The 25,244-nt window shown below is 46.5% G+C and overlaps 1 protein-coding gene across 1 annotated transcript; it reads left to right on the top strand.

Annotated features, from left to right (window-relative positions):
- Positions 1-2,154: 2,154 nt before the first annotated feature.
- Positions 2,155-25,244, top strand: POU2AF1 (POU class 2 homeobox associating factor 1). The gene is made up of 5 exons (XM_055306701.1): positions 2,155-2,243; positions 20,500-20,630; positions 21,164-21,206; positions 21,291-21,556; positions 24,458-25,244. Exons 1-5 carry the CDS (start codon positions 2,228-2,230, stop codon positions 24,770-24,772), a joined length of 771 nt encoding a protein of 256 aa, XP_055162676.1. The 5' UTR covers positions 2,155-2,227; the 3' UTR covers positions 24,773-25,244.

The raw sequence follows: 25,244 nt of genomic DNA, 5'->3' as shown, positions 1-25,244 counted from the left end.
AAGAGGATATATTACTATGTATTAGTATTAGTAATGTAAAACAAAACCACAATGAGCTATCACGACATCTATTAGGTTGGCAAAAATTGAGAAGCTGGATTATTCCAAGTTTGGTGGTGAAATGGAAGCTGGTGAGGTATTGCATACACATGGACACCTCCTCCCCTTTTGAACATGCCAAGCACTTTGGCTTTGGATTCTTAGGCACAGAAAATGTCTTCCCAGAAAATATTAGATACTTTGACCGAGTCTTGATTCCCAAATACCTGCTTATATATGGTCATTGATATCTAAGTCTTTGCTGGAAGCACTGAGCTGAGCTGGAATCTGCTTCCCGAGCTTCAAGGCTGTCAGAGGTAGCAGGGCTTAGAGATAGGCATGATGGTGGGCTTACCTACTGACATTTTTTTGTTTTTACCTGCTGTTGTATAAGATTTGATTTGTCAGCTCACCTCTAGATTGTCTTCTTCCTTCCTTCTTGGAGAGGGGACTATTATCCCAGGTCTTCCATTGATCTTTTCTAGCTTTTAAACATGGCTGTCATTTGGCTTTCATTGACTTCAACTTAACGAGTATCTGTCAGTGTGATTATTTAAAATTCTGACTCTAGTAAGATGAGCTTGGGTCTGACAACCAGCCTATCACCTAATAGCCCTGTGACACTGAGCCAATTAAACTTCCTCAGCATCTGTTTCTCTAAGACATATGGATAGAAGTTTCCTCACCGTGTTGTGGTAACTTGATCAGATAATGTAGTTTTAAGACTTAACCTAGAGCTTGGTGCCTAGGAAGTAGTTGTTATTATGAGTGCTTCATGGAAATCATTATGCTAGGCTGTGAGAAGAGGTCAAGATAAATAAGAAAAAGTTCTTAATTTCATAGAACTTGGAGAAATAGGACAAAACTCAGAGCAGTGTGAGGTAGGACCAGTGAGGTCACATAGCCTCCTAAGAACCCTGTGAGACAGTCAGAGGACTGCTTCTTCATTTTATAAACAAGGAAATGGAGATTCAGAATTATCTGACTTGGTGAAGACACAGCCAGTGAGTGGCACAGCCTTGCTGGGAACTCACCTCTCCCTTGACTGAGCCAGGCCAGGTGGATGTGCCTCAGTTTCCAGTGGAAAGAGTTGTGTCAGATGGCTCTGTGGCAGTGTGGGAGGCAGAGCTGCAAGGCCCCGGACCTGCCCTAAAGGGCTGTAGTCAGGGAGTCTTGACCCCAGTGATTGGGTCACTGGGGCCTGAACATGTGGCATCAGATACATGGTGGCAGGGGGCTTCCAAACTGGGAGGGAGTCCATGGCCTAACCCGTATATGCTGTGAGGTGGTGAGCCTCACTACTTTTCCTTTGAGAAGCTTCATGCTAATAGGTGGGTGAGTACTAGGAAGGAGGCCTTGTTCATATTATATGGTTAAAGAGCATGGGCATCTTCTCTTCTCTTCCCTGGGTGAGTTGGCCTCTTTCTCCATGGGCATATGGACCATTGGAACCAGCGTGCCCCATATTTAAGAGTGATTAAGCCTCGCAATTTTGGTAATGGCTGGTGGGCCAGGGAGGGGCTATTGTGTTTCAAAATGGAATAAACAGAAAAGCAGTATTAAAAGAATGAAGAGGTTGTTTAGTGAGGCTTGAAGAGACTACAGGTGTTTCCTCCTGTGTTGAGAACCAGTGGCCCCTGGGAATTGCATTTCCCGTTGAGCAGGGCCCATGGCGGACTGAGTCCTGCTGCCATGCCTGTGGTATAGAAACCTGAATGGGCACCGTAGAACATCCAAAGTCTTCCAGGGGTCTTTGAGACTCACCCTGGGTGTGTGGGGATCCAAGACCTGACACGCGTGCTCGCACAGCTCACACTCACAGGCGCGTTCACACTCACCACACGTACCAGCCTGCAGTGTGGGGCAGCCTCTGGAGGACCACGGCCCCATGTGTGGTGGTGGTGTTCAGATCCGGCTGGCTGGCTCTGTGAGCAAGTGGTGGGCCTCCGAGGGCGCACACAGTGGGGAGACAGGCAGCCTGGCCTGAGGAAAAAGTGCGCCCGTGCCTGAGGTGGGAGGATGTGATGACGCGGTGCCCCCGCGCAGCGGGAACTCAGGCCTTTAAAAAGCTGAGGAAACAGCCTCTGAGCAAGCAGTGGCTCCCCTGGAGGAAAGCACACCCGGGTCTCACATTCAAGAAGCCAAACTGTCTGCTTCAAAGAGAAAAGGCAACATCCTGTCACAGGCCATGCTCTGGCAAAAACGTAAGTGGTTTGACCGTGGCTGTCAGAGCCATGTCAGCACAGGTAGGGGCCGGGAGCCACCAGCCAGCCCGGGACTGAGAGGATGTGGTCGTGCTGGAGGCATCAGGGCTCTCTGGGTCCCCCACCCAGGGCAGCGCAGGGGTGAAGTGGGTGAGGGAGCCCAGTGGCAAAACCAACCTGTCAGAGGTGATGCTCATTTTCCAGGCTAGTGTTCCAAGGTGGGACAGCTCATCGCGTCTCCGCTCTGAGGCATGAATCACTGTGGTGAGGAGAGGCCAGTTCATGATTCACAAAACGAAAAGCCAAATGTGACATTGGTTTTGGGCTGAGAGGGGAAAGCCATGGGGTCCTTTACACGCGTGGCTTTATTTTTCACAAAGAGCTGCTCTTTAGCTTGTGGTTCAATTCCCTGGGCCTGTTCCTCTCTGAGTTACTTAGGTTTCTGCTGAAGGTGTCATCTGTTTCTGTGAGTGCACGGGGACAACGTGGAACCTTGGCTTTGTTGGGCAGGTCTTTGCTCGCTCCACTGTCCTGCCTCTTGGCATTCTTCCTGGCGCTCTGTGGCAAGCCTTGTGGGTCCCCCGTGCAGGGGGTCAGCGGGTTTATCTTTAACCTTAGTGTTTATCCCTGGGGTTGGATGGAACAACTGTGAACTTTATTTTCCATTATGTGGGATCAAACAGAGACTTGTGTTATTAATAATTGAAATCATACAGAGAGTATCTACAACATTCCCTTCTTGAAATAACAAAGCCAACTCAACAGCCTCCTGACAGTTGGACATTTTGGGGGCTCATTTATGTACTTCCTCAAGGAAGAAATATTACCAAAAAATTACTCTGCCTTTTCAAAAGTGCTTAGGTCTTTAAAATGCCTTTTGATGAATTTATATACACCCTACTTCAAGCAAACTTAATATAAGAGAATAAAGATTTACAGAAAAGATAAATTGGGGAGTGTTTGTTTATTTTACAAAAAGATATTTTCTTGGAGGCCTTAAAGTTCTGAAAATAGACTTTCATTGATTAAAACATAACTTACAGTTACTTTATCACCAACTCATTGTTTCCTTTATTTCTTGTGTAAATTCTCTGGAATTGAGCTTGTTAATATATAATTCGGAGGAGAGATTTCAAAATTTCCCAGATTGTGAAGTCTCATTGTTTGATACTGGCAAGATGCATTTTTTTTTTTTAATAAAAAGAGATGAACTTTAATTTGGACTTGAGAGCTATGGAGTCCTTCCAAGATCATTAGAGATATGCTAATAGGGGTGCTGTGCATAGAATCCTGAGGGCAGAGCAGTAGTAGATATTGCTGAGGGCAGGTGGGTGCTAAGGTCTTTACTGGAAGCTGCTGAGTGTCCAAATGCCCTTACACTTAGAAGGCTGAATTGGTGGGTTTTATGTGAGCTCTTGAGGAACTTTTGCCTTGGTTCCTACCCATTCAAAGCAAGTAATTTTCCTTTTTGTTTTTATTTTCTTAAATCTTTAGGTTTCTCATATGTAAAATGGGGCAAAAATAATACCCATTACTCAGAGCTACCCTTATCTTGGTAAGCTAAGATGCCACTGAAATGGTGCTGGTTGCTTTGGTTTTGCTCAATATCTGTGATACGGGTTGCTTCCTTGCATTCATGAGCTGCCATATTCCCTACTCTTGGTTATGCACTACATTTTTCCTCCCTTAATTCCTCTTAAGAGATGAGCGTTTTTTTTTTTTTTTTTTTTTTTTTTTGTTTTGTTTTGTTTTTTTCCCCGAAGGAGATGGTAGAGGCATGTTTCTTGCTCACACTCTGGATGTCAGTCAGGTCCAACGAAACTCCATTTTAGGGAGACCACAATGTAAGCTGGTCAGTGGAATAACTGGAGTGAACGGTTCTACATGTTAATATGCACACAGTCAAGATTCTCTTTACTTGTCCTTCAGCACCCTAAAGGAAATTAGGAAAAGACCTGGGCACTGGACCCATTCCCTTACCCAGGATCCAAATAAAACCCTTGTCCAGGGCACTGAGGGGACCTGGGGGACTAGACCCTGTGGGAAAACCAGTAAAAACAGGGCAGCTTTGTCAGCCCACTTTGAATCACCTGATGGAAGGGCAGAGTTTGAAATCAGACATGAAGAGTGCTGAAAAGGCACTTTCTTTTTTCAGAAAACACCCTCGGGCCATGATCTGAAATGACTGTACTATGGCGTTCTGGAAAGGGTTAAGAAAACATCCACTTTTGTACATGTTGCCTTCTCCCTATCTGGCCCATGATCCCTTTGTGGGGACTAAATGTGAACATTGGCTTTGATTCAGATCGGCTCACAGAACTGCTGGCACCACAAGTGGAAATCTGCAGATCCTGAGCCTTGCTTGATTGGCCAGTTAGATAAAGAGGTCACTCTACCTGCGGATTCTCCTTCTGGGTTCTGCTCTTGGTCCTACAGACCCTGCGTCCATAGGAATTCACATCCATTCCAATGAGAGGCTCTTGTTAAGGAACTAGTCACAGTGCAGTATAAACAGCAGGAACAATGGAGGTCTGGGTTTGAAAGCTGGCTCTGCAGCTTCGTTATTCAACTTTCGCAGATTCTGAAAAATCTGGAGGACCAGGGTTTTAATGCCTGCCTTATGAGGTTTTAGTAGGAGCTAAGGTAGGAAATGTAGGCCATGTCATCAAGTCTCCTGAAAGTGGTGATAGAGCACCGTCCATCCTGTTGCTCATCTGGAGGGATCGGGGAGGTGCTAAATTCCTTCCTGTCTATCCTTTTCTGCACTTTAATTAGAATAGTTAAAAAGGCACAATCAAAATATTCTTGAATGATAGGATCTTTCAAACCAAGAGTTTTCCAAGAGACTAAAGCAGAGGTCTGCAAACCGTGGCCTGAGTGCCAAATCGGCCCGACCCCTTGCTTTTGAAAATAAAATTTTATTGGAACATGGCCATATCTCTTTATTCGCATATTGCCTAGGGCTGCTTTTGCTACAACGGAAGCGTCGAGTAGGTGTCATAGAGACTATATGGCTTACAAAGCCTCAAATATTTACCATCTAGTCTGTTTTAGAAAAAGTTTGCCAACCTCTGGGTTAAATGATTTGGTCATACTTTACATGTTCGTTTCCTTAGGTTTCTCTGCAACCAGGGGTCACACATGCTCAACATTAGTGGGAGATAAAAACTTGCAGCAAATTGATTAAATGATTTGCATAAAGCCAAAATTTGATTTGATTGACTTCTTCCTTAATAGCTATGGAACGGAGTACCATCAACTGAACACCATTTGTTGGAAAATGAATGAATCATAGGACTGCTTTTTATTGTTGTTATTTGTATAAGGGAAAGATTTACATGATAATAAAAGGCAGGCTGACTGATTTTCTTTGAATTGGTAGCTTGTCTTGATTCCTATAGATATGACCCTGGTGTGCAGGGAGGCATTATAAGAACAGGAAATAGTGATTGCTTAACTATTAAGGTATGGACATGCCTTTGCTTTCAGACAACTGCAACAGAGCAGAGGTTCCCAAACTGATAAATTAGGGCCTCAAAATTCTCATTATTGTTGAACTCTGCATTTACTCCAGGGTTCTACTAAACAGCCATTTTTTTTAAAGGGAAGTTAAAAAATTCAGTTAAATATAAGGAAAACTTGCAATAACCACATAATATTTGAAACCTTTCTCTTGCAGAAACTCAGGCAAATGTCTAACAAGAAGTGATTTAGGTCTGTGGAGTACCTCTAACATTTCTGTTCTGTGTTACAACCTTTGTCCATTTATTTTTTTTTCCTTTGTCCATTTAATAAGCACCTTTACTTCTCAGCAAGTTTGTGTATTGATTCAGTGGTTCTTGGTGATAAGGACAAGTAGAGTCTAAAGGACAGACACAACCTCACACGCACAGAAGGAAGTGAAATAAGGGACAAACGTAAACCAAGCACACAGATTAGTTGGTAAAAGAGCAATAATTTTCAGAGTGGACACTTTACTTCCATCTCTCTATTATTTACTAAAGAAAAACATCAACTTTGTTTCTCTCTATTCCCAGAAAGTTCCCAAGTCAGAGGTTTGGAAATCTCTCTTCCAGTTCAAATCTGCAAATCTGTTCTGTTGTGAGGAACAGAAACAACCACACTTATTAGCTAAAAATCTGGACATTTAATTCACTTACAGGTTCTGTAAATTTTTGCTTTTTAAACCTTCCCATTACAAAATAAAGGTACTAGGTTCTTACCACCCCTCTGCCTCGACTTCTTTCTAAAGAAGTTTGTTTTCCAGCTTATGAAGATGAATACCAATTTCTGACTTCGATCCAACCAAACCAAAGTTGGCTGGTTGATTAAGATCATCAACATATGTTTCATAGTTATGAAATACTTAGCGATGTTCTAGTTTTCTCATTTTTGTAGTGCTTGATAAGTGTGAGACTGCCTGGAATGGAGAAGCCTTTTCTGGAATCTTCTTGTCCTGGTTGTGTGATGCTATGAGCAAAACATTGTTCTTGCAGGCAGGAGACATGGAGCTATAAGCTATTGGGAGCGGGGCCATAGGCAAGCCACCTATGCTCTCTGGCTCTACACTGGGACTTGCCTCTACGTGGCTAAGAGGCAGGGAGATTGAACTTGACTCAAGTTCTTTTCCAGCTATAATTGCTGAGCTTTCATGCAGGCTTATACAAAATAAATTCATGTTTTAAACACCAAGTCTTTAATATTAGAAAAGGCATTTTTCCATCTGCACAGAGCTGTGCTTTTCAACCTTGGCTGAACATTGGAATGCTCTGGAAAATTTAAGAAATACTAATGTCCAGGTCCCAACCCAGAGGGTCTCATTAAATCGCCCTGGGCATTAGATTTTCAAATCTTCCCAGGCAATTCTAATGTGCAGCCATGCTGAGAATAATTGACCTGGAGGTTGCAAGGAATGGCTTCTAATATAGCTTTGGACCTTACACTGCTGTGAGCTGCACATGTTCTGTCCTTTCCATAGGGACCCATACCAGCTCTGGGGCATGAGTACTTACTTGGTGCCCTGCAGCATACCAATTGTTCTGTTGCATCAGTTTGATTACATTGGTTTGCTAGTGAAGAGACCTGAACAACATGGATTTAAATAAGACAGTGGGGTATGATCTGTCACCCCAAAGAAGTCCACAGTGGGCCACGCAGGACTGTCCACAGAGTCTGCAGTGCCAACAACATCTCTGGCTACTCCTATTTTCCTGGTCTGCTGTCTTTGGCATGTGGCTTTGGTCCTCAAAGCTGTTTCTTAGTTGCTACTGTTGCTCCAGCCACCATATTGGTGTTTTGGACAACAAAGAGAAAGGCAAAGAGATCATCCTTCTCTGCCGCCCCTACAACTACTGCTGACATCTTATGGCCACTCCTCTCTGCCAGGGCGAATAGTGTCATTGTGTAGCTGGGCACATTGATGCCCCCAGAACATGGGACTTGTTAGTAAGAAGGGACAGGGCTGATGTCAGGTGCAGCAGCTGCCAGTCTTGACCACATTTTGGATGTATTATCTCATTTAATCCTCATAGAAACCCCAGGAGGTAAGGTTCTGTGTTAAGCTATATTTCGTAGATGGGAAAATGGAAGCTTGAAGCTTAGGTTAGTAAGTCAGCCTGAATATTGTCTCACAAAGCTGTCCTGTGTCTCCACAGTGGTGCTCGGCTCACTCACAGGGTGTAGGAGGGTTCTGTTGGTAAAAGCACAGTCCTCCCACACCAGCTAAAGGAGAGGAAGCCCAATGGCAGAAATGAAGTGGCCAGCTGGTGGATTCCAGGCTCATTTTGATGGGTGTTTCATCTTTCTTACTGCAAGGAATAGTCTTTACATCTATGCCTCCTCCACTGGGCTCTTTGCAGATTGTTTAGCTGCAATGGGAGGGCTCCAAGGGGACAGAGTGACCCAGAATCTTCCCCCCAAAGCCCAGCCCTTCTGTTTTCTGGGCAGCACTAATAACGAACCCAGTGTGGCAGTCTGAGTTGGGACCCCAGGCTCCTGCCTCCATGGCACTTCCCTCACTTTAAACTGTCTAGACTTTGGGAGAGTCAGGCTAGCTCTTCACACATGTGTGCACATGTGTGCATGAGTGTGGTGTGGTATGAAAAGCAACATACAGAGAGTAGGGGTTTATTTGGAATTAGGGAGTGGCATCTCTGTTCTTTCAATGCCATTAGTGGTTTAGAGCTTAGCCTCTGGGGCAGGCAGATCTGAGTTCGAATCCTAGATTTATGCCTCACTGGTTGCATGTCCTAACAAGCGCTTCTGCTTCACTCTGCTGCCACTTCCTTAAGTATATAACGAGACCAGAATTCTTACTTCTTTTCTTCATGGCGCTGTGGTAGGTGTTTACTACTGTGCTTCGTATCAAGTCAATGCTCAATAATAAATATTAGTTACTATTCTTATTTTCCCGCTCTCTCTCACTCTACCTCTGAGAATAAAGCTTATGCAGCTAATTATAGATGGTAATTTGTGTGGCTTCTGAGTTCTGCATTTCTTGTGAAACAGCAGGGTGCGCATTTTTAGTCTTGTAACTTGTGGTGGGGTTCACGGTCAGGGCTAAGGCTTATGGTTAAGGTGGCCATTCTCTGACCCCACTTGGAACTTGGGCTACTATTTTCTGCCACGCCTCATAAGGCATCAGGCTCCTGTTGACTGACAAAATGTGTTTGCTTTCTTTTAATTCACGAGATTGGACTGAGGTGTTTACAATCTAGCTGTCAGAAGACTGACCCTCGACTTTTGTAAGAAATAGCACAAATGATACCGAAAACTGAAACAGCAGTGTGCTGCCTTTCTTAGTAATGGTTTCATTAGTATCACTTTCTGGGAAGAGCAGGCAGCCAAAGAATTACAAACCAGAGTCATTCTCAGACCAGGTGTTGGGACGAAAAAGGATCTGACCACACTGAAGAAAAGCTGAATGACCCTTGACTCCTCTAGAAAGAGTCATAAATTTAATTGGAAGATAAGTGTACAAAGCTTGTGAATCCTTTCCCAGGACTGAGAATTACTGAGGAGATAGCAAAGAAAGAAGAAGAAGAAGAAAATACAAAACAAAACAAAACGGAGAGAGAGAGTTGAAAGCAGGAGTAAGTTTTAATGCTGGAGGAAGGCAATACTAATTCAGGAAAGAAAGGCATAGAAGGAAAACCAGTCATCCCATTTTGTCATCCTATGCATGCGTGCAGCCGCTCAGTAATAGGATTATTCTTAGTAGAGAAATCAAGCAATGACATCAATTGTCTTCAGCAGGAGGGAGGAGAAGATGGAATCAGGGAAGGTACCCTGAAGCATATGGCATTAGTTATAAATCCTCCAGAATAAATGATAGACTTCTTGCTTGGATCTTGGGAGACAAAGAGGCCTATTAGGACATAACAGAGGAGCACTGCAAAGAAAATCCAAGGATGTCCAGGCTAGTGTTTGCAACATTTTGGGCACAAATGTCTTTATTCAAACCAAACCTATTGTAGAACTCCAGTGCAAAAATAAAAATGGAGAAATTCTGGGGGAATCCTAAAGCTCTGATTGCTCACTCACACCCAGACTCCCCTGCTTCCTTCCCTTTATTGGCAACTACAGGTGCCTCCACTGTATTCCAGGGTTTTTAGATCATAGCTTCACAACCGTGACCTGGACCAATCCTCTACTCCTTCAGCAAGATCCCTGATAGCTGATCCCAGGTCCTTGGTTTAAATGCTTCTGGGGTAAAGACCACACTTCTGGAGCAAAGTGAAGCCTGTTGTATTGGTCTCCATGAAGCTTTGAAGCTGTGAAGGTCATGTTTTCAGTCTATGTCGCTATCTTGTGAACAAAGAAGAGGGTATGTTCTTCAAAGATTGACCTGGTGACTCCTTTCTCAGCCTTGCCATTTTTTAAAAGATTTTATTTATTTATTTGAGAGTGAGACAGATAACACAAGCAGGGGGAGTGGCAGAGGGAGAAGGAGAAGTAGGCTCCCTGGGGAGCAGGGAGCTCAACGTGGGGCTCGCTTGCAGGACCCTGAGTTCATGACTTGAGAAGAAAGCAGACACTTAACTTACTGAGCCATCCAGGCAACCCCTAGACTTGCTATTCTAACAACTTCTCCAGGGTTCTTCACAAGGGAATGTCCCCATATTGTGAGACCATTTGTTAGTAAACCAGGGATTTGGCAAAAAAGCTCATCTTGACTGGCAGTTATATGTCACATCCTGAATCAATTATGAAGGCTGACTTTACTCACATAGTCTGTGCCCCAAGTTGCCAGAAGCCTTGGTGCTGGAGCATTTAGATCTGACCCCTTGGTGCTGGGTCTGAAGAGTTCTTCTTCCAAGGAATTGGTCTCAGGAAAAGTTGATTTCTTTTTTTAAAAAAATATTTTTATGTATTTATTCATGAGAGACACACAGAGAGAGGCAGAGACATAGGCAGAGGGAGAAGCAGGCTCCATGCAGGGAGCTTGATGTGGGACTCGATCCCAGGACTCCCAGATCGCTCCCTGAGCCGAAGGCAGATGCGTTTAACTGCTGAGCCACCCAGGTATCCCAGTTGATTTCTTCAATAAGAATCTCTTTGGTCTGGAAAATCCCAAACTAGATATTATTTAGATCAAAGAAAAAAACAGTCACAATTCTTCTCTTCCAGCTGCCTGACCATAGGTTTTTCCTATTCTTGATTGGACTGGCAATTCTAGATTCAGGCTCTGGGTCTTAATCTAATAAGGAAAGGTGTATCTGTCTCCTCTGCTCTATCTCCTCACTCTGGTGCTAACTTGCTATAGAATTTGTGTGGGCACCTTGGGTTGGCTCACCCCCCCATATGGTCTTGTGCTCTTAGTGTAGACCCTCTCTGTTCCCACACTGATCCCTTCTGCTCTCAATAAAGCAAAGGCAATGCCCAATATGTCAGCCAGAATTCTGTCTTGCTCTAGTAGGTGATAAAACTCTCCTCGCTGACCACCAAAGAACCTTCTTGTGTGTACTGCCATGTTTCTATCCCATATGGGATATGTACTCCTAGGTTTCTAGGCCTTTTGGAGAAGTACCATGACTATGGCCTCAGTCATGGCTCTGTCTTTGTCCTTTGGGAGATACATAGAAGTTCTCTGAGGAGTTACATCTGAGATCAGGACATCACATGCCATCTTACTCTGTCTCTTAAAAATCCTAAGGTCTTCCTTCCTGGAGTTGTCCTTTAAAAATTTAAATCTGCTGCAAATCTACTCCTCTGCTGGCTTCTGAAGAAAGAAGTCCTTCTGCTCAGCTCATGGTATCCTTATAAGAGGCCAGTGCCAGGATTTTGATGTCTCCTATCCAGGCTTGTTCTGTTTGCAAGTGAGGTCTTTGACTCAACTGCAGCATCATTGGCCCCACTGTCTCCTAAACATGACTGTCCTGCTGCTTGGGGACACCAGGTCCAGGGACCAGGGGGATGACTTCTAGGAGCACCATGAAAACAGGTTGAGACAGGCCTTGCTGGTGGCAGAAGGCTCTGGGTGTGTTGAGGATAGAGACATTCAGTATCAGGATGTAACAGGACAAGGGCAAGTTAGAATCATAGCGCCAGGGCTAGCTCCTTCTCTGATGAGTGATAGGCTGAGATCATAGGAGAAATAGTCATTTGTTCAACACCTGTTACATACTAAGTACTTAACTGTGTTAATTTCATACAAGTGATAATCCTATGAGATGAAGATCCTTACTCTCATTTATCAAATAGGAAAACTGAGGCACATACATGTTAAGTGATTTGCTAAGGGTCACACAGTGATAAGCTATATAGTAGGCTTTCCAAATTAGGTCTGCCTGAGTCCCAAACAACATTATACCACTTTTCAGCGGCAAGGATTTTAGGGTTCCATTAGATGCTTCTTCTCCTCCCAGTTGAAATAAGTCAACCCTTAGATGAAGGCAGGTTCTTACTTCATCGAGAGCAGTTGTAGCCTGACTCAAAAGCCCCTACAAATATGAATCTCAGGAAGATAGTTTTGAGACAGTATAGAACCTCTGGAGCCAGTTGACTTCCATATGGAACTGGAATTCCTAGGGCTGGTCTTCCTTTAGTGGGCTAATTGGCCAAGATAGGATAGGACCAGCTGGTCAAACATCTTTAGGGCTCATCTAGGGTCCTCAGACTGGGGGGTGAACACTGAACATCTGGGAATACTTTGTATGTCTTGGGCAAGACTTACATTCATGATGTGAGCTGAGCCTCACCCCAGACCAGTGTTCTTGAATCAGAGGTAGAAGAACCATGCTTCATTGCACTTTCCTCTTTGTGTAGCCCCTATGGACTGGGGACCCCTGCTTGCTGCTCATGTAAGTCCTACTGAATCAAGTGGAGGTGGAAACCAGCCAAACAAGCCAGAACACTTCAGTTGTGAGGCAGTTGCAGCTCTGTCACAGTTTGTAATTCTAGGTCTGCTTATGCATTTATTTAATTAATGTCTGCACGCCACTCAACTAGGTGGTAAGCTCCATGGTGACAGGGATCCACCATTTGCTACTCTGCTTAGCAAATATTTGTTTAGGGCATGCTCTGCTAGGGCTCTCTTGGTCTTGTCCCCTACTCTGAGACTTAGTGTATCTCAGATGGGAGCCTTTTCTGCTCTGGTAACCCCAGTTTCTGTAAGACACAGGCAGATGCAGCTGCTTTCTCAGGTGGACCTATCCTCTGTCATTTCAGTCGAAAATACCAAAAATAAAACTTTGCGGGAAATTGTTTGGGTCTCTCAGTTCTCGTCACTCATGTGAGCAGATTGCTGGTAACCTTCTCATGGACTTCTTTTTCCTCTCGGATGGGAAATACTGTTTCTTGGGGAAATCGGCAGTCAAGGGAGACTGGATTAGGGTGGTCCAAGTCCAGACTCTGACTCGAGGAATGAGAGTCAGAATAGGGCAAGGGACGTTTTGTGACTGACCTCTGGGGTTACCCAGGAAAATAAGTGAACTTACCTAGGCAAAGGGCAGGCAGAGGCAGAAATGGACTGAGCTTAGAATCAGAGATCTTGGGTTTAGCTGATGACACAGCTATTTACAAGTGTGGACTTGGCAAGTCACTTAACATCTCTGGGCACCATGTTCCTCATCAGTGGAAAGGAGGGTGAGAGGGAGACCTCCACTGCCTATTTCAGAAGTTGTGGTGAGGCTTCAAATGAAATCATTTGTGTCAGAGCTGTATGAGTCACAGAAAATCATGCAAAGATGAGTGTGGTGATTTCTGAGCTCCTGGGGGTTAAAGTCATGACCAGGAGACACATGGACCTTTGGCATGCATGCATTCAACGTGCTGAATCTTCATGAAGAAGAGACAGAACACTGACACTCTCTGGGAGTAGAGAGAGGAATCCAAGAGCCTTGTGTGCTCACTCTGCTTGTTCTGCAGGAGGTTTGGAGGGAGGATGGACGCATGGTGTGGAATGCGTTCTTTGGACGCATGGATGCACTGAGAGCCCCTGGGGGAAGGCTGTCTCGGCAGCAGTGCCTGTGAAGACAGGCTGAAGGCTCTGGCGCTACTGACCTTTTGTCTGATCTCACCCAAGGTCATGGAGTGGGACATCCAGTACTTTTGGGATGATCCAGGTAATCCTGAGGCTATGGAGTAGGAACATCTCAGGCAGGAGCTTGGAGGATGAGAGTGGCCTGTGGGTAAACTGTCTCTCTGCTTAAGCCTAACATAATCCGAGAGCAATGTGTGATCACTCTGGGTATCCATCCCAGGCTGGCTGGGGCTTCCTTGAAACCAAGATCACTTGGCTCCTAGACCCCTTTGTTCTGGGGCTCTGTGGTTCTAAGATCTGTGGTCACCCCAGATCTACTTTACAATCCTCTCCTGGCTCTTCTTTCTCAGGTTGTTTCTCTAAGTCCTTTTGGCCACCCATGTCTGTGACTCTCCTCTGTCCTTCCCAGTGACCTCTTGGGGTCACGGTAGATCACTGGATGGTTCTCATCAAATGATGGTTGATCGTTGAGCTCTGTGGGGCTGACAGGAATATGCTTCTTAGAATGGGGACAAAGAGGGGAAATGTCACTACTTTTCCCTTCCTTTCTCTGATCAGACTGGAGAGTCTGTGATCAGCCACCATCTTGGAGCGCTCTTTGATGGAGGCATCCAATGTCTACACATCAAGACACTGTGGCTTACTTTTTTTTGGCTATCCCAGCAGCCTTAGGAGCAACATCAGATTGTAATTCAGTTGAAGTTCCACTTTCTCATGTCTTCTGAACACTTTTTTTTTTTTAAGATTTATTTGAAATAGAGAGAGAGAGAGAGAAAGTGCATACTCATAAGAGGGGAGGGGGCAGAGGGAGAGAATCTCAAGCAGACTCCTCCCTGAGCATGGAGGTGTGGAGGGGCTTGATCCCATGACCCATGAGATCATGCCCAAAACCAAGAGTCAGATGCTTAACTGAGCCACCTAGGAGCTATTCTTCTGAACACATTTAAAGGCATTTTTTTATCCACCTATCTTTCTCATCTGCCCTGGATGTTATCCAGATTACTAGAATATATGAGTGATGTGGTGATACTTGCTAGCTGCAAAGCCCTTTCAGTTTAAACATTAGTGAATGGAAAGCCTACATTTACATGTGTATGGAATCTCTTTGTTGGTCTCCATTAAAAAAAAAAAAGTAAACTGCAATCTAGTGTAAATTGGGCAGGAAAGCCTTTCTGTAGCATGTCAAGTCCAATCTTTGGCTAAAGCCCAAGGTCTTTCTTCCTGTCTGGAAAAAAATCAGCCATTGTCCATGAATGGAAAGAACAAATTTGAAAACTTTGACTCAGATCTTCAGCAGAAGAGGAACATTCACATTAGTGTTTCAGTTCAGGATGTGGATAATCCTTGAGCTGATCTGAGCTAAACTTTCCCAGGCACCCTCAACTACCTTGGACTGAGAACACAAACAAACTTCTTTGCATTAAAGTGAAAAGTGTCAGCAACTTTTATGACTTTGTTTTCGGTTAGAAGCTAGAATAAGTTTGTTAGCCCTAGGCTTGAATTCTATTGTTCAATTATTTGTTTTTGGTTTTGCGATGAGTAAAGAGAAAATTATTTGTTTTTCTTCTTAGTGAATCTTTTTTTTTTTTTTCAATAGTAGTGACGTTTCAGCAGCAAGAGAGAATAATATTTACTGTGGTTACTTGGAATGATCGATAGTGTGTCATGTGTCCTCTTGGGCTAAGAAGGTTTATCTTTTTGTCTTTCAAAATGGCCCTGTGTGGCTGCTGGTTTGAGGTTTAACCTCAGTTATGAACGGAAAGCACTATCAGTGAGCTAGATTGTCAAGATGGGTGGGATGGGTGCCTGTTTCTGGTACCCTGATGACAGAAATGTAGACATACCCAACTAGCCTTTAGAGCAGCAACACTAACTGGTATTCAACTTACTGCCTGCCCTGGAGGCTCATGGGAAATCTGTAACAGGACAGTGGCTAGGAGTCTCCTTCCAAGAGGATCTTGGAGGCTATTCTAGGTAACACCTGTCTGAAGAGGCTCTCTGAAAGCAGCCTCGGGGAGAAGTTACAGTGATAAATGCCTCCATGCTGGCTCTACTAGGAGCCATTAGAAGGGACCTACCTCCTTAGCCAAGTAGCTTCCTCTCTGTGGTGTGAATGTGGTTTGCATGGGGTCATTAAATAAACAAGTGCTGACGATTTTGCATATGTCCTCAGTGATATTTATTATACCTTCTTCAAGAAACTGGAGAGCCATGTTTATTTAAATCAGTGGAATCCATATGTTCCCTAAGCTCAATGCAAACACGCATAATGCCCACAAGCAGCCAGAGCACTGCCTGAAGTGACCAGTTGGCTCAATCTGTCATGGTCTGTGCTCTCCAGAGGAACAACAGCTGCAGGACTCTTATTTTTGTGATGTGGAGCATGTCTGGGTGTGTGGCAGGGGGAACTGAAATGTCTTCTGCTGACTTTTTATACCTTCAGATTTTTTTCATCGCTCATTTTGGAAAAGGGAAGCCCTCACTGGGGCCAAATTTATAGGTTTTTCTGTAAATGAGTTTTGAGTGTTTTTTTTTCCCCAAACTCCGCTGGTGACTGACTTCCAGTGGTGGGAAGGTAACATGGCTGAATTTCTCACACTGAAAAAGGAGATTCCTAGCGAGGTTCATGTTTAGGTGGGAAGATTTTTCTCAGTGGCGGATACTAGGATGCTCCCAGGAGACTTAATCGGCCTTCAAACCACAGGATAAATGGTGAGGAAGCTTCAGGCTTTGAGGACCTGCTACCTGGAGCTGCAATTTAATTTAGGGGGCTGTAAATATCTCTGGTCAACTCTCCTCTGGGAAACTGGACTTTAATCCTCTCTGCTTATATATTAATTATCATTTGATCTTCTGTTTTATTTTCTTTGTCTCTTATTGTTATTTTAAGAAATTATTTTAAGAATCTTAATTAAAAAAAAATTCTAGTTTAGTCACTTTAAAGCTAGCTCAGTTCAGGGATCCAGAAGCCCCAGGGCAAAGCAATCATGATTTAAGACAAACTTCTTTTCCTATTCCAAATTTGTATCTGTGGGCTCGTTTCTTATGCCAGTGGCAGTAGGGAGTACAGTATTTACTGTAGAATTAGAAACGGTTGTTGCTGCTTCCCAAAGATTGGTGTGAAAGGCACGGACTGCAAGTCTTGGCTTTGCAAATACACTTGGCCATCGGGCTCCTTTGGAAATTGTCGTGAGGCTTCTGATCCTGAGGTTTCACGGCCACCTTCTGAAGTCCCTGTCAGAAGTACTCTCTCTCGTGCCTGCACACTTGTAGTTAGTAGCCAGATTCCCTGGCAGCTGGTTGTGGACTCCTAGGTGGGTAGGCAGGAGATCTTTGAGAGCTGGGGGAGTTTTGTGACTGCAGTAGGAAGAGGTGAGGACTGAGAAACTGCTCTCCATATGGTCTGTGCTGGGCACACCTGTTGACTCTGTGGGTTCTAAGGAAGTCCAGACATCGGAGGCTGATACCCTCTGCTCACAGCACCTCCCCCAAGCCCTCTTTGTTCATTGATTCAAAAACAACAGGAGGCAGGAAGTCATCACTTTGACAAGATCCTGGAAATGCCCAGCTGGCCTCTTGGCAGCCAAGTGTTCCATGTGTCCACTTCCTGGGAGGGGGTGGACTCGGATAGGAGTCCTCTGGGCCCTTCCCCAGAAGCATACATGCAAATCAGAGGGGGTGAGCTGTGGACCTGTCTTTGATGTGGGCCTGTGGGATTGAGGTTTTCTTGTCCTCCAGCTGAATTAGAAGTGTGACCCCCAAATAAGCCTGTCCCCTGAGTTTCTCCCCAGTGCATAATGCCTCAGGCCATACCCTATGCCTAAGAAGAGCTGGAAACCTGATTGCAGACCAGCAGAGCCCGAACGTCGTGGGTGTGAACAAAGCCAATGTGGCTGTGGGTGACCAAGAATGAACGAGTAGAGTATGGGAGCACAGGTGACCTCGCTCTCTGCCACGTCAGGCCACACCTGGGTTCTGGAGCCGACGGTGGGCATCAGTTATCATGAGGGGAAGTGGCACATGGGAACCAGGAGGGGGGGCTCCCAGAAGGAGGGTTGGAAGGATTCGGAACAGGTCATCAAGAAATAGCTGGAAGGATGGGATGTTCATTCAGACTCCACAGGGGACCTGGTGTCTGTCTTCAGATGCTGCTACTAACACTGATGATAATATTAGCTCACCTTTATTTAATGCATCCTGTGTGCAAGCTCTGTTTGAACCTTCCCTTACCGGTTATGTATCTTTATGATCCTCACCGCATGGATGAGAAGGCTGTAGGTGGATTACGAATGGCAAATTTCACCAGAAGGCAATGCAAGGAAAAATGGTGCTTGTTATGATGTGGCAGGTCCAGGAGGTGGAAGAGCTTCCTGACACTGTAGCTCCCCAGAGGAAGGTGGAAGGTGGCTCCCCTCCCTCCACCACTTCCACCTTCCTCTGGGGAAAGAATATGTACCATAGGGGGACATGGCTTTGGGAGCATCCGTGTATTTTTGCTGTGAATCCTCACACCTGCTGTGGGAGAGATGAGTTACTGAGGCCCAGGGGTGTTAAATAAATCATCTGAGACCTTTCCACCAGTAAGCGACAGCCCAGATTTAAATGTAGGTATTTTTGGCACTTGAGTCCATTGTTAATGCTACATATAGGAATGCCTGCTTACAGGTAGTCTCAGGGCACTTGGCACCAGGCTGGGTCTCTCTGCTCCACACTCTGGCTTCAGTCTCAATTTCACAAGTTGTAACTGTTCCGTTGCTTGTCTCTCCCACTAGATGCCAGATGTATGTGGGCGGGGGCCACAGCTTATGCTGTTCAGAGCTCTGTTCATAGTGTCGGGGGATATTTGAATGAATGAATGAATGAATGAATACCAATACAGATTCCTCACTATGATAAGGGAGATTAAAAAGAAGATAATAAATCTCCTATTAGGACATTAGAGGGAGAATCTTATCTTATCCCTTATCTCCCTTAGAGGGAGAGAATCTTACCATCTTATCTCCCTTAAAGGGAGATCAGGAATGAATTATCAGTAGTTCTAACCTTGGCAGAGCTTCAGAATCACCTAAAGGACTTTTAAAATACAGATTCTTAGGCCCACATCACCCCGCCCCCATCAGAACTCTCTGATAGCCTGGGCATCTGCGTTGTGCATCACTCCCTGGTCAGTTCCGCTATTTGGCCAGGTGAGGAAGCCCCCTTGGATGCATCTGAGTCTGGGGTTCTCTGCATTACGTGTTCTGTAACACTCCCTTTCTTGCTTCGTGCTGCCTCTCCCTGCCTGCTGGCATCAAGGCCAGGCTGTGTGTGTGTGTGTGTGTGTGTGTGTGTGTGTGTGTGTGTGCCTGGAGCATGGATGGAGGTCTGTGCTGGGTCAGGCACGGGTTCTTATCAGCTGGGTATTTACTGAACAAAGTTCAGCCAGGGCAGCACTATGGTTCCGGGTTTAATAGATATCCAGACTTCCAGGCTTTTGACTCAGAGCCCACGTCCCTGGGGCCCTTATCGGTGGATGATAATGGACTCCCTGTGCGAGCCCCCAGGGCCGATGGTACTCACTTTTCTTGTCGGACCCAGGTCTGCCCTTGAGAGGCCCAGGGCCCTAGGCTGTGGGCTGTCTGGGTGGGCAGAGTCACTGCCCAGCCATGACTGCTCTGGCTTGCTCTCCCCGGCCAGGATGTACCCTGTTCCAGCTCAGTGCTTTCATTTCCCAGCTTTGATGACAAAAGGCACAGGGAACCTCTCAGCAGCAAGGCTGGACAGCTCTGGTCCTAAGTGCGTAGATCACCATCAAGTACTTGTCCTGGGATCCACAGAGGCCCTGGGAACAATTCCCCACAGCCCAGGAGAGGTGAAGGGAAGGTGAATGCCAGCACATTTCACATAATGAACCAAATAATCAACAAATACCCGACTGAGCTTGCTATGGACATGCTACTGGGGAAGGTATAGAGAAATGAGGTATCATATCTCACCTTGACAGGTTTAGGATCTAATTAGAGGCATAAGAAATATACATCAAAAGGATTATTAATTACAGAGAGGACTGCAAATTTATTAAATGCTCACTCTGTACCTGATTTTTATACTGAGTATATGCTGTGCTTCTCATTTCCTAGGCCAGAGTCTCCTTAGGACATTCCTTTGCTAAGAAATTGCACTGAGAGGTGTTAATGACTTGCCCAGGGTCACTTGGCTAGAATGTGGCAGAGGCAGATGTGGCACCTGTGTCCTCTGATTCAGAGTGCCTGCTCTTATGGTGGCCTTTACCATCCCCTATGCCGAGCACTAAATTGGTCTAAGAGGCTGGAGGATGAAGCCACTTCTGTGGGCAGCCGTGGGCAGCCAGGAGGGCTGCACTAGTCTTGAGCAAGGTTGAGCCAAGAGGCTGAGAAGTATAAGCAGGAACCCTGACCATGGGAAATCACAAGTAGAGATGAGGACATGAGACATGCAAGGAACGTGAAGAGAAGCCTGAGTAGAGCTCCCGGCCAGAGTAAGGGTTTATGTGGTACTTAGTGTGCAAAGTGGTTGGAAAATGGGTTGGACTAACACAGCCCAGGACTTTCAGTTGTACTTTCAAGGTTTCAGGCCTTAACTGATGGGATGGAAGGAAGTCACAGAAGGTTTGGGGCAGGAGGAGTGACAATACTGAGGGAAATTGTCTGGGAAGTCTCATGGGTCCTCCTTGTTCAGGCACAAGTGAGGTAAGCAGGCACCCTGGGATGGGGGCTCTTCCAAGGGGGGGATGCTCAGTGACATTGCTTTTCACAGCCACAGCTCCAGAACAGGCCCCAGCCCCACCCCGGCCGTACCAGGGTGTCCGTGTGAAGGAGCCAGTGAAGGAACTGCTCAGGAGGAAACGTGGCCATGCCAGCAGTGGGGCAGCTGTTACACCTACGGCGGTGAGGGGCCCCTGTGGCCAGTGTGTGTGTGCGTGCATGTGTGTGTGTGTATTTGGCGGGGTGTCCAAAGGGGTTGGATGGGAGTATGCTTCCTTGCCCTATGAGATGCTCATTGAGGCCATGAAGCCAACACATCACCAGGGTATGGCTGCTGAAGGATGGACCTAAGATAGAACGAGTCAGTGGTCCCTGAAGTAGGGTGAGGGCTTTGGGTAGACTGGCTTGGCCCGCTGAAGACAGTTAGGGCCAGGGCCTGAGTGAGCAGATGAATCACACAATCCTGGCATGAGCTGGGGGCTCACCATGGGAAGAGGATGATGCCAGTTCCCTAAGTGCACAAGGTTCTTGCTAAATGGAAACATGAATCCCTCAAAAGTATGGGTGGTGATGGTTGGGGCACAGGGTGGGTGTTGTGTTCTAATAAGGAAAATTCTCCCATCCCTTCCTGCCCTGGGGACCTCTGGGCAAGTTTTTTGCACAGGGCTAGTTGGAGACAGCAGAACATTGATCCTAGTCTTCTCTTCTCCCTCTAGGTGGTGCTGCCCCATCAGCCCCTGGCCACCTACACCACAGTGGGTAAGAGCCCCCTATAGCCCTGGTCCCCTCTGTGCCCCTCATCCGGGTGACACCTGCAGTTCTGTAATTTGCTTCTTCCCACAGGTCCTTCCTGCCTTGACATGGAGGTCTCTGCTTCCACAGTGACAGAGGAGGGAGCCCTGTGTGCCGGCTGGCTCTCCCAGCCGGGCCCGGCCACCCTCCAGCCCCTGGCCCCGTGGACACCCTACACGGAGTATGTGTCCCATGAAGCTGTCAGCTGCCCCTACTCAGCTGACATGTATGTGCAGCCCATGTGCCCGAGCTACACAGTTGTGGGGCCCTCCTCCGTGCTGACCTATGCCTCCCAGCCGCTCATCACTAATGTCACGGTACGTCGCACAAAAGCTTTGCTGCACCAACCCATGCCAACTGCACCCTTTGGAACATAGGCTGACTTCCTGACCCCTGATCATTCTTGCTATTGATTTGCAGGATAACTGAGTCATTAGGCTCACCCTGTCCTGTAGGGCGGCCTGCTCTTCTCTCCAGTGATCTAAAATATCTTCCGCAAAGAAGGCTCATGGCCTCCCTTGTCACGCCTTGTATTCCTCAGGGTTGGGAGGTTCTCCAGCCTCTCTGCCCCATATCTCTCCTGCTGACCCCAAAGCAGCAAGTCTTGGTAGGAAGTTTAAGTTTTCAGGTTAGAGATCTCACGTGAGATCTGCATGGGGTCTTGTGCCAGAGCCAGCATTTTCTTTCTATTCAGATGGCCTAGGGGGTGATTGTTCACTGAACAATGGGATTTGCCAGATGATCTTAAGGCTAAGTAACAGGTGACACAACTTTTCAGAAAACTACTTTTTACAAAAGATTTATTTATTTTTAGAGAGAGAGAGAGAGAGAGAGAGAGAGAGTGTGTGTGTGTGTGTGTGTGTGTGTGTGTGTGATTGAGTATGTGAGTAGGGGAAAGTGTGGAGGGACAGAGAGAGAGTGTCCTCAAGCTTGGCATGGAGCCTGGTGTAGCCTGAGATCATGACCTGAGCGGAAACCAAGAGTTGGATGCTCAACTGACTGAGCCACCCAGGCACCCCAGAGAAGTCAGACACACCTGCAGGGTAATTTTTTTGAGTGCTGCCTCTAGCATCAGATTGCCTGGGTTCCCTTCATCCCTTCACTTAAGAGCTAGGAGGCCACAGAGCCCTGGTGCCCACATCTGTGAAATGAGAATACTGATAAGAGAGCTGATGTCAGGCTCCAGTGGGAGGGCACATGTGGAGGACTTAGCATAGTTCCTGGCAAACAGAAAACACTCCATAAGTGTTATTATGATTGTCTCAAAGTCGGCCAGCAGCATTAACTAAGGGCTTCCTTCAAGTGCCAGATAGGAAAAGAATGAAGGAAGAAAGGAAGATAAATAGTTTTATACGAGTGACACCTGTGTGAGCAAAGGAATGGGAATCCCCTAAGTGTTCAGAGAAGGAAAGCTCCGTGGGAGTAGCCATATCCAGCTGCAGTTCAGGGTAAACTGTGGGAGGTGGAGCTGGGGCCTCATGAGTAGCTGCAAAGCCCACGTTGATGATGGAGTTTGCTTTGGTTCCTTGCCTCCTGTCCATTTCCCTCAAGAGTTGAGTGTCATCCTAATGCACCTGCCTTTTCATCACCATCCAGCCCAGGGCCCACAGAAGCCCTCCTGCCCTCTGCCCCCTGGCTACCCAGCAAACCGGTTGTGGGGCCTACATGGTGGTACTAGGAAGGAGTGCCTTCAGCACCTTTCCCAAGCAACTCATTTCCATATCGGGGGCCTTGGGTGGGGGAAGGAGGTGGAAGATATAACTGTTCCCAGTCATTTCAACCCCAAGGATTTCTTTCATTATTTACCTTTCATTATCTCCACCTCCTACTTTGAAAGGTTCTGTGTATTAAACAGACTGTATTTATTAAGAAATAACTTATTTGTTTTGCCACTTTGTAATTAACTCATCAAAGCTGGTTGGAGCTACCAGTCAGCACCCCTGATGAGCAGGAGCTAAGACCTGTTGTAGCACTGGGTTGATGGAATTCCATCGCTGAGTAAAGAAACCTGCAATTACAGGTGACCTGCATGGGTTTATGACTCAAAAAAGTAGGATTTCCATTTGGATTTTTGAAGAACTGGAAATTTTAAGGCTTTGCTGGGAAGCTGGAAGGCCTCTGAGACCCTTTCCAGCTCTACCATTCTGTAGGAAAACACTGTAAGCCTTGTTACTCCAACTATGGTCTCTGGACCAGCCACACTGGCATCATCAAGGATCTGAGTGGACTTGCAGAATCCCAGGCCCTACCCCAGCCCTCCTGGACCAAAATCTGCATCATAACAAGATTCCCAGGAAACTGACATAAACTCTTCCTGAAATGACTCTAATGGTTTACTCTCAAAACACAGTGGCAACCAGACAGAGATAGGATGGGGGAACGAGGGGCAGTGGGGCTGGGGGGTTTGGGCCTCTCTTACATCATTTCATGCAGAGACCTTCTTCCTCCACCTGCTTCCTCAGCTGTAGAAGATAGGAAGGACCCAGGCCCTTCTCTCCTGCAGGCTTGACCTCAGGTTTGTAGTGTGGTAGCTGCACAGGTGAGAGGCATTGTTTGCAGGGCACCTGAGAAAATGACCCTGAGAGAGCCATGGGGGTCCAGCTCAGAGATATGAGGACGAGGAAGTGGAAGGCGCCGGGAAGCTTTAAGGAAAGGCTAGTTCACTAACACAGTAGTGCTTCCCCAGCCTCTAGGTCTGCTCAGAACAGGAGGGAGGTGAGTGGGGCTCTGTTGGCCTGGATGGATCTCAGGATGTCAAGGCTGCCATAGGGAGCCAGGGAGCCAGGGCCGTCTTTGTGTCTAGGCCTGCCAGTAGCCAGCCACCTTTGGGATATGGCTACCATGCCAGGGGACAGGCTTGTTAACATGCTGTACTTTCACTGATTTTTAAGATGGACATTTCTCCCCACCCACATTTTAATATCTTTGAAAATGGGATGCAATTTATATTCAATAAAACCTGGAAAAGCATCTCTAATCAGCTCGGCCCAAGGGTGTCTGTTCTATAGGTAACTCTGTACAGAAGAAAAATGGACACCTGGGGAGGTGGTGTGAGCAGGGACATGCAGCTGGTGAGGGATAGAGTCAGGGACCCAGCTCAAGTCTGTGTGGCTTCTGGGGGAGACTGAGCAGGTGGAGACAACACCAGGACAAGGATAGGCAAGGCCAAGGGGGTCCCCAGCACTGCTAACCCTTCATCCTGTGTCTTCCCATCACAGACGAGAAGTGCAGCTGCACCCGCGGTTGGGCCCCAACTGGAGGGCCCGGAGCACCAGGCGCCCCTCACCTATTTCCCGTGGCCTCAGCCCCTGTCCACTCTGCCCACCTCCACCCTGCAGTATCAGCCTCCGGCCCCAGCCCTGCCTGGGCCCCAGTTTGTCCAGCTGCCCATCTCCATCCCTGAGCCAGTCCTTCAGGACATGGAAGACCCCAGGAGAGCCATCAGTTCCCTGACCATCGACAAGCTGCTTTTGGAGGAAGAGGATGGTGATGCCTACGCACTCAACCACACGCTCTCTGTGGAGGGCTTTTAGGGCATGCTCCTGAGAATCCTGTTCCCTGAAACTGGTATTTAAAACAGGGAACAAGATTCACATCTCTTTGGAGTAGCCATTTTATGACTACACTTTGCATTCCAAACTAGAATGATAGACTTTCCTTCCTCCCTCTTCTCCCTCCTCCCTGCTCCCTCTTTCCCTCCTCCCTCTCTTCCTTCCCTCCTTTGTCCTTCCCTCCCTCCCCTCTTCATTCCTTTTTTCCTTTCTCATTTCTTTTTCCATTTCAGCTCCTTTCTGAGAAGAAATTATAGGGATTTAGTGGTAATATTGACACCAGTGTTGCAGACCTATGACCCAGGTGCTTTTACTTCTGCCTCAGTTCATCAATTGGGACAGCAGCCCCACTGAGCTGGGGGCCAGCAATGCCCTACCATCTGTCACTTTAAGATGGATGGGGTGTCCTACCGCCCCTCCAAGGGCAGACCCAATGCCAGAATCCTTGAGCTGT

The sequence above is a fragment of the Nyctereutes procyonoides genome, unplaced genomic scaffold (genome assembly GCF_905146905.1).
Source record: "Nyctereutes procyonoides isolate TBG_1078 unplaced genomic scaffold, NYPRO_anot_genome, whole genome shotgun sequence".
NCBI classification, from domain to species: Eukaryota; Metazoa; Chordata; class Mammalia; order Carnivora; family Canidae; genus Nyctereutes; species Nyctereutes procyonoides.
Note: the sequence above shows the minus strand (reverse complement) of the source record. Positions and strands in the feature narration are given on the sequence as shown.

What these genes read in the sequence shown, in the direction of transcription:
- POU2AF1 (XM_055306701.1), top strand. An exon ending in CAGCTGTTACACCTACGGCG is followed by an intron (nt 20,631 to 21,163) that starts GTGAGGGGCCCC and finishes TTCTCCCTCTAG; the next exon opens with GTGGTGCTGCCCCATCAGCC. An exon ending in GGCCACCTACACCACAGTGG is followed by an intron (nt 21,207 to 21,290) that starts GTAAGAGCCCCC and finishes TTCTTCCCACAG; the next exon opens with GTCCTTCCTGCCTTGACATG.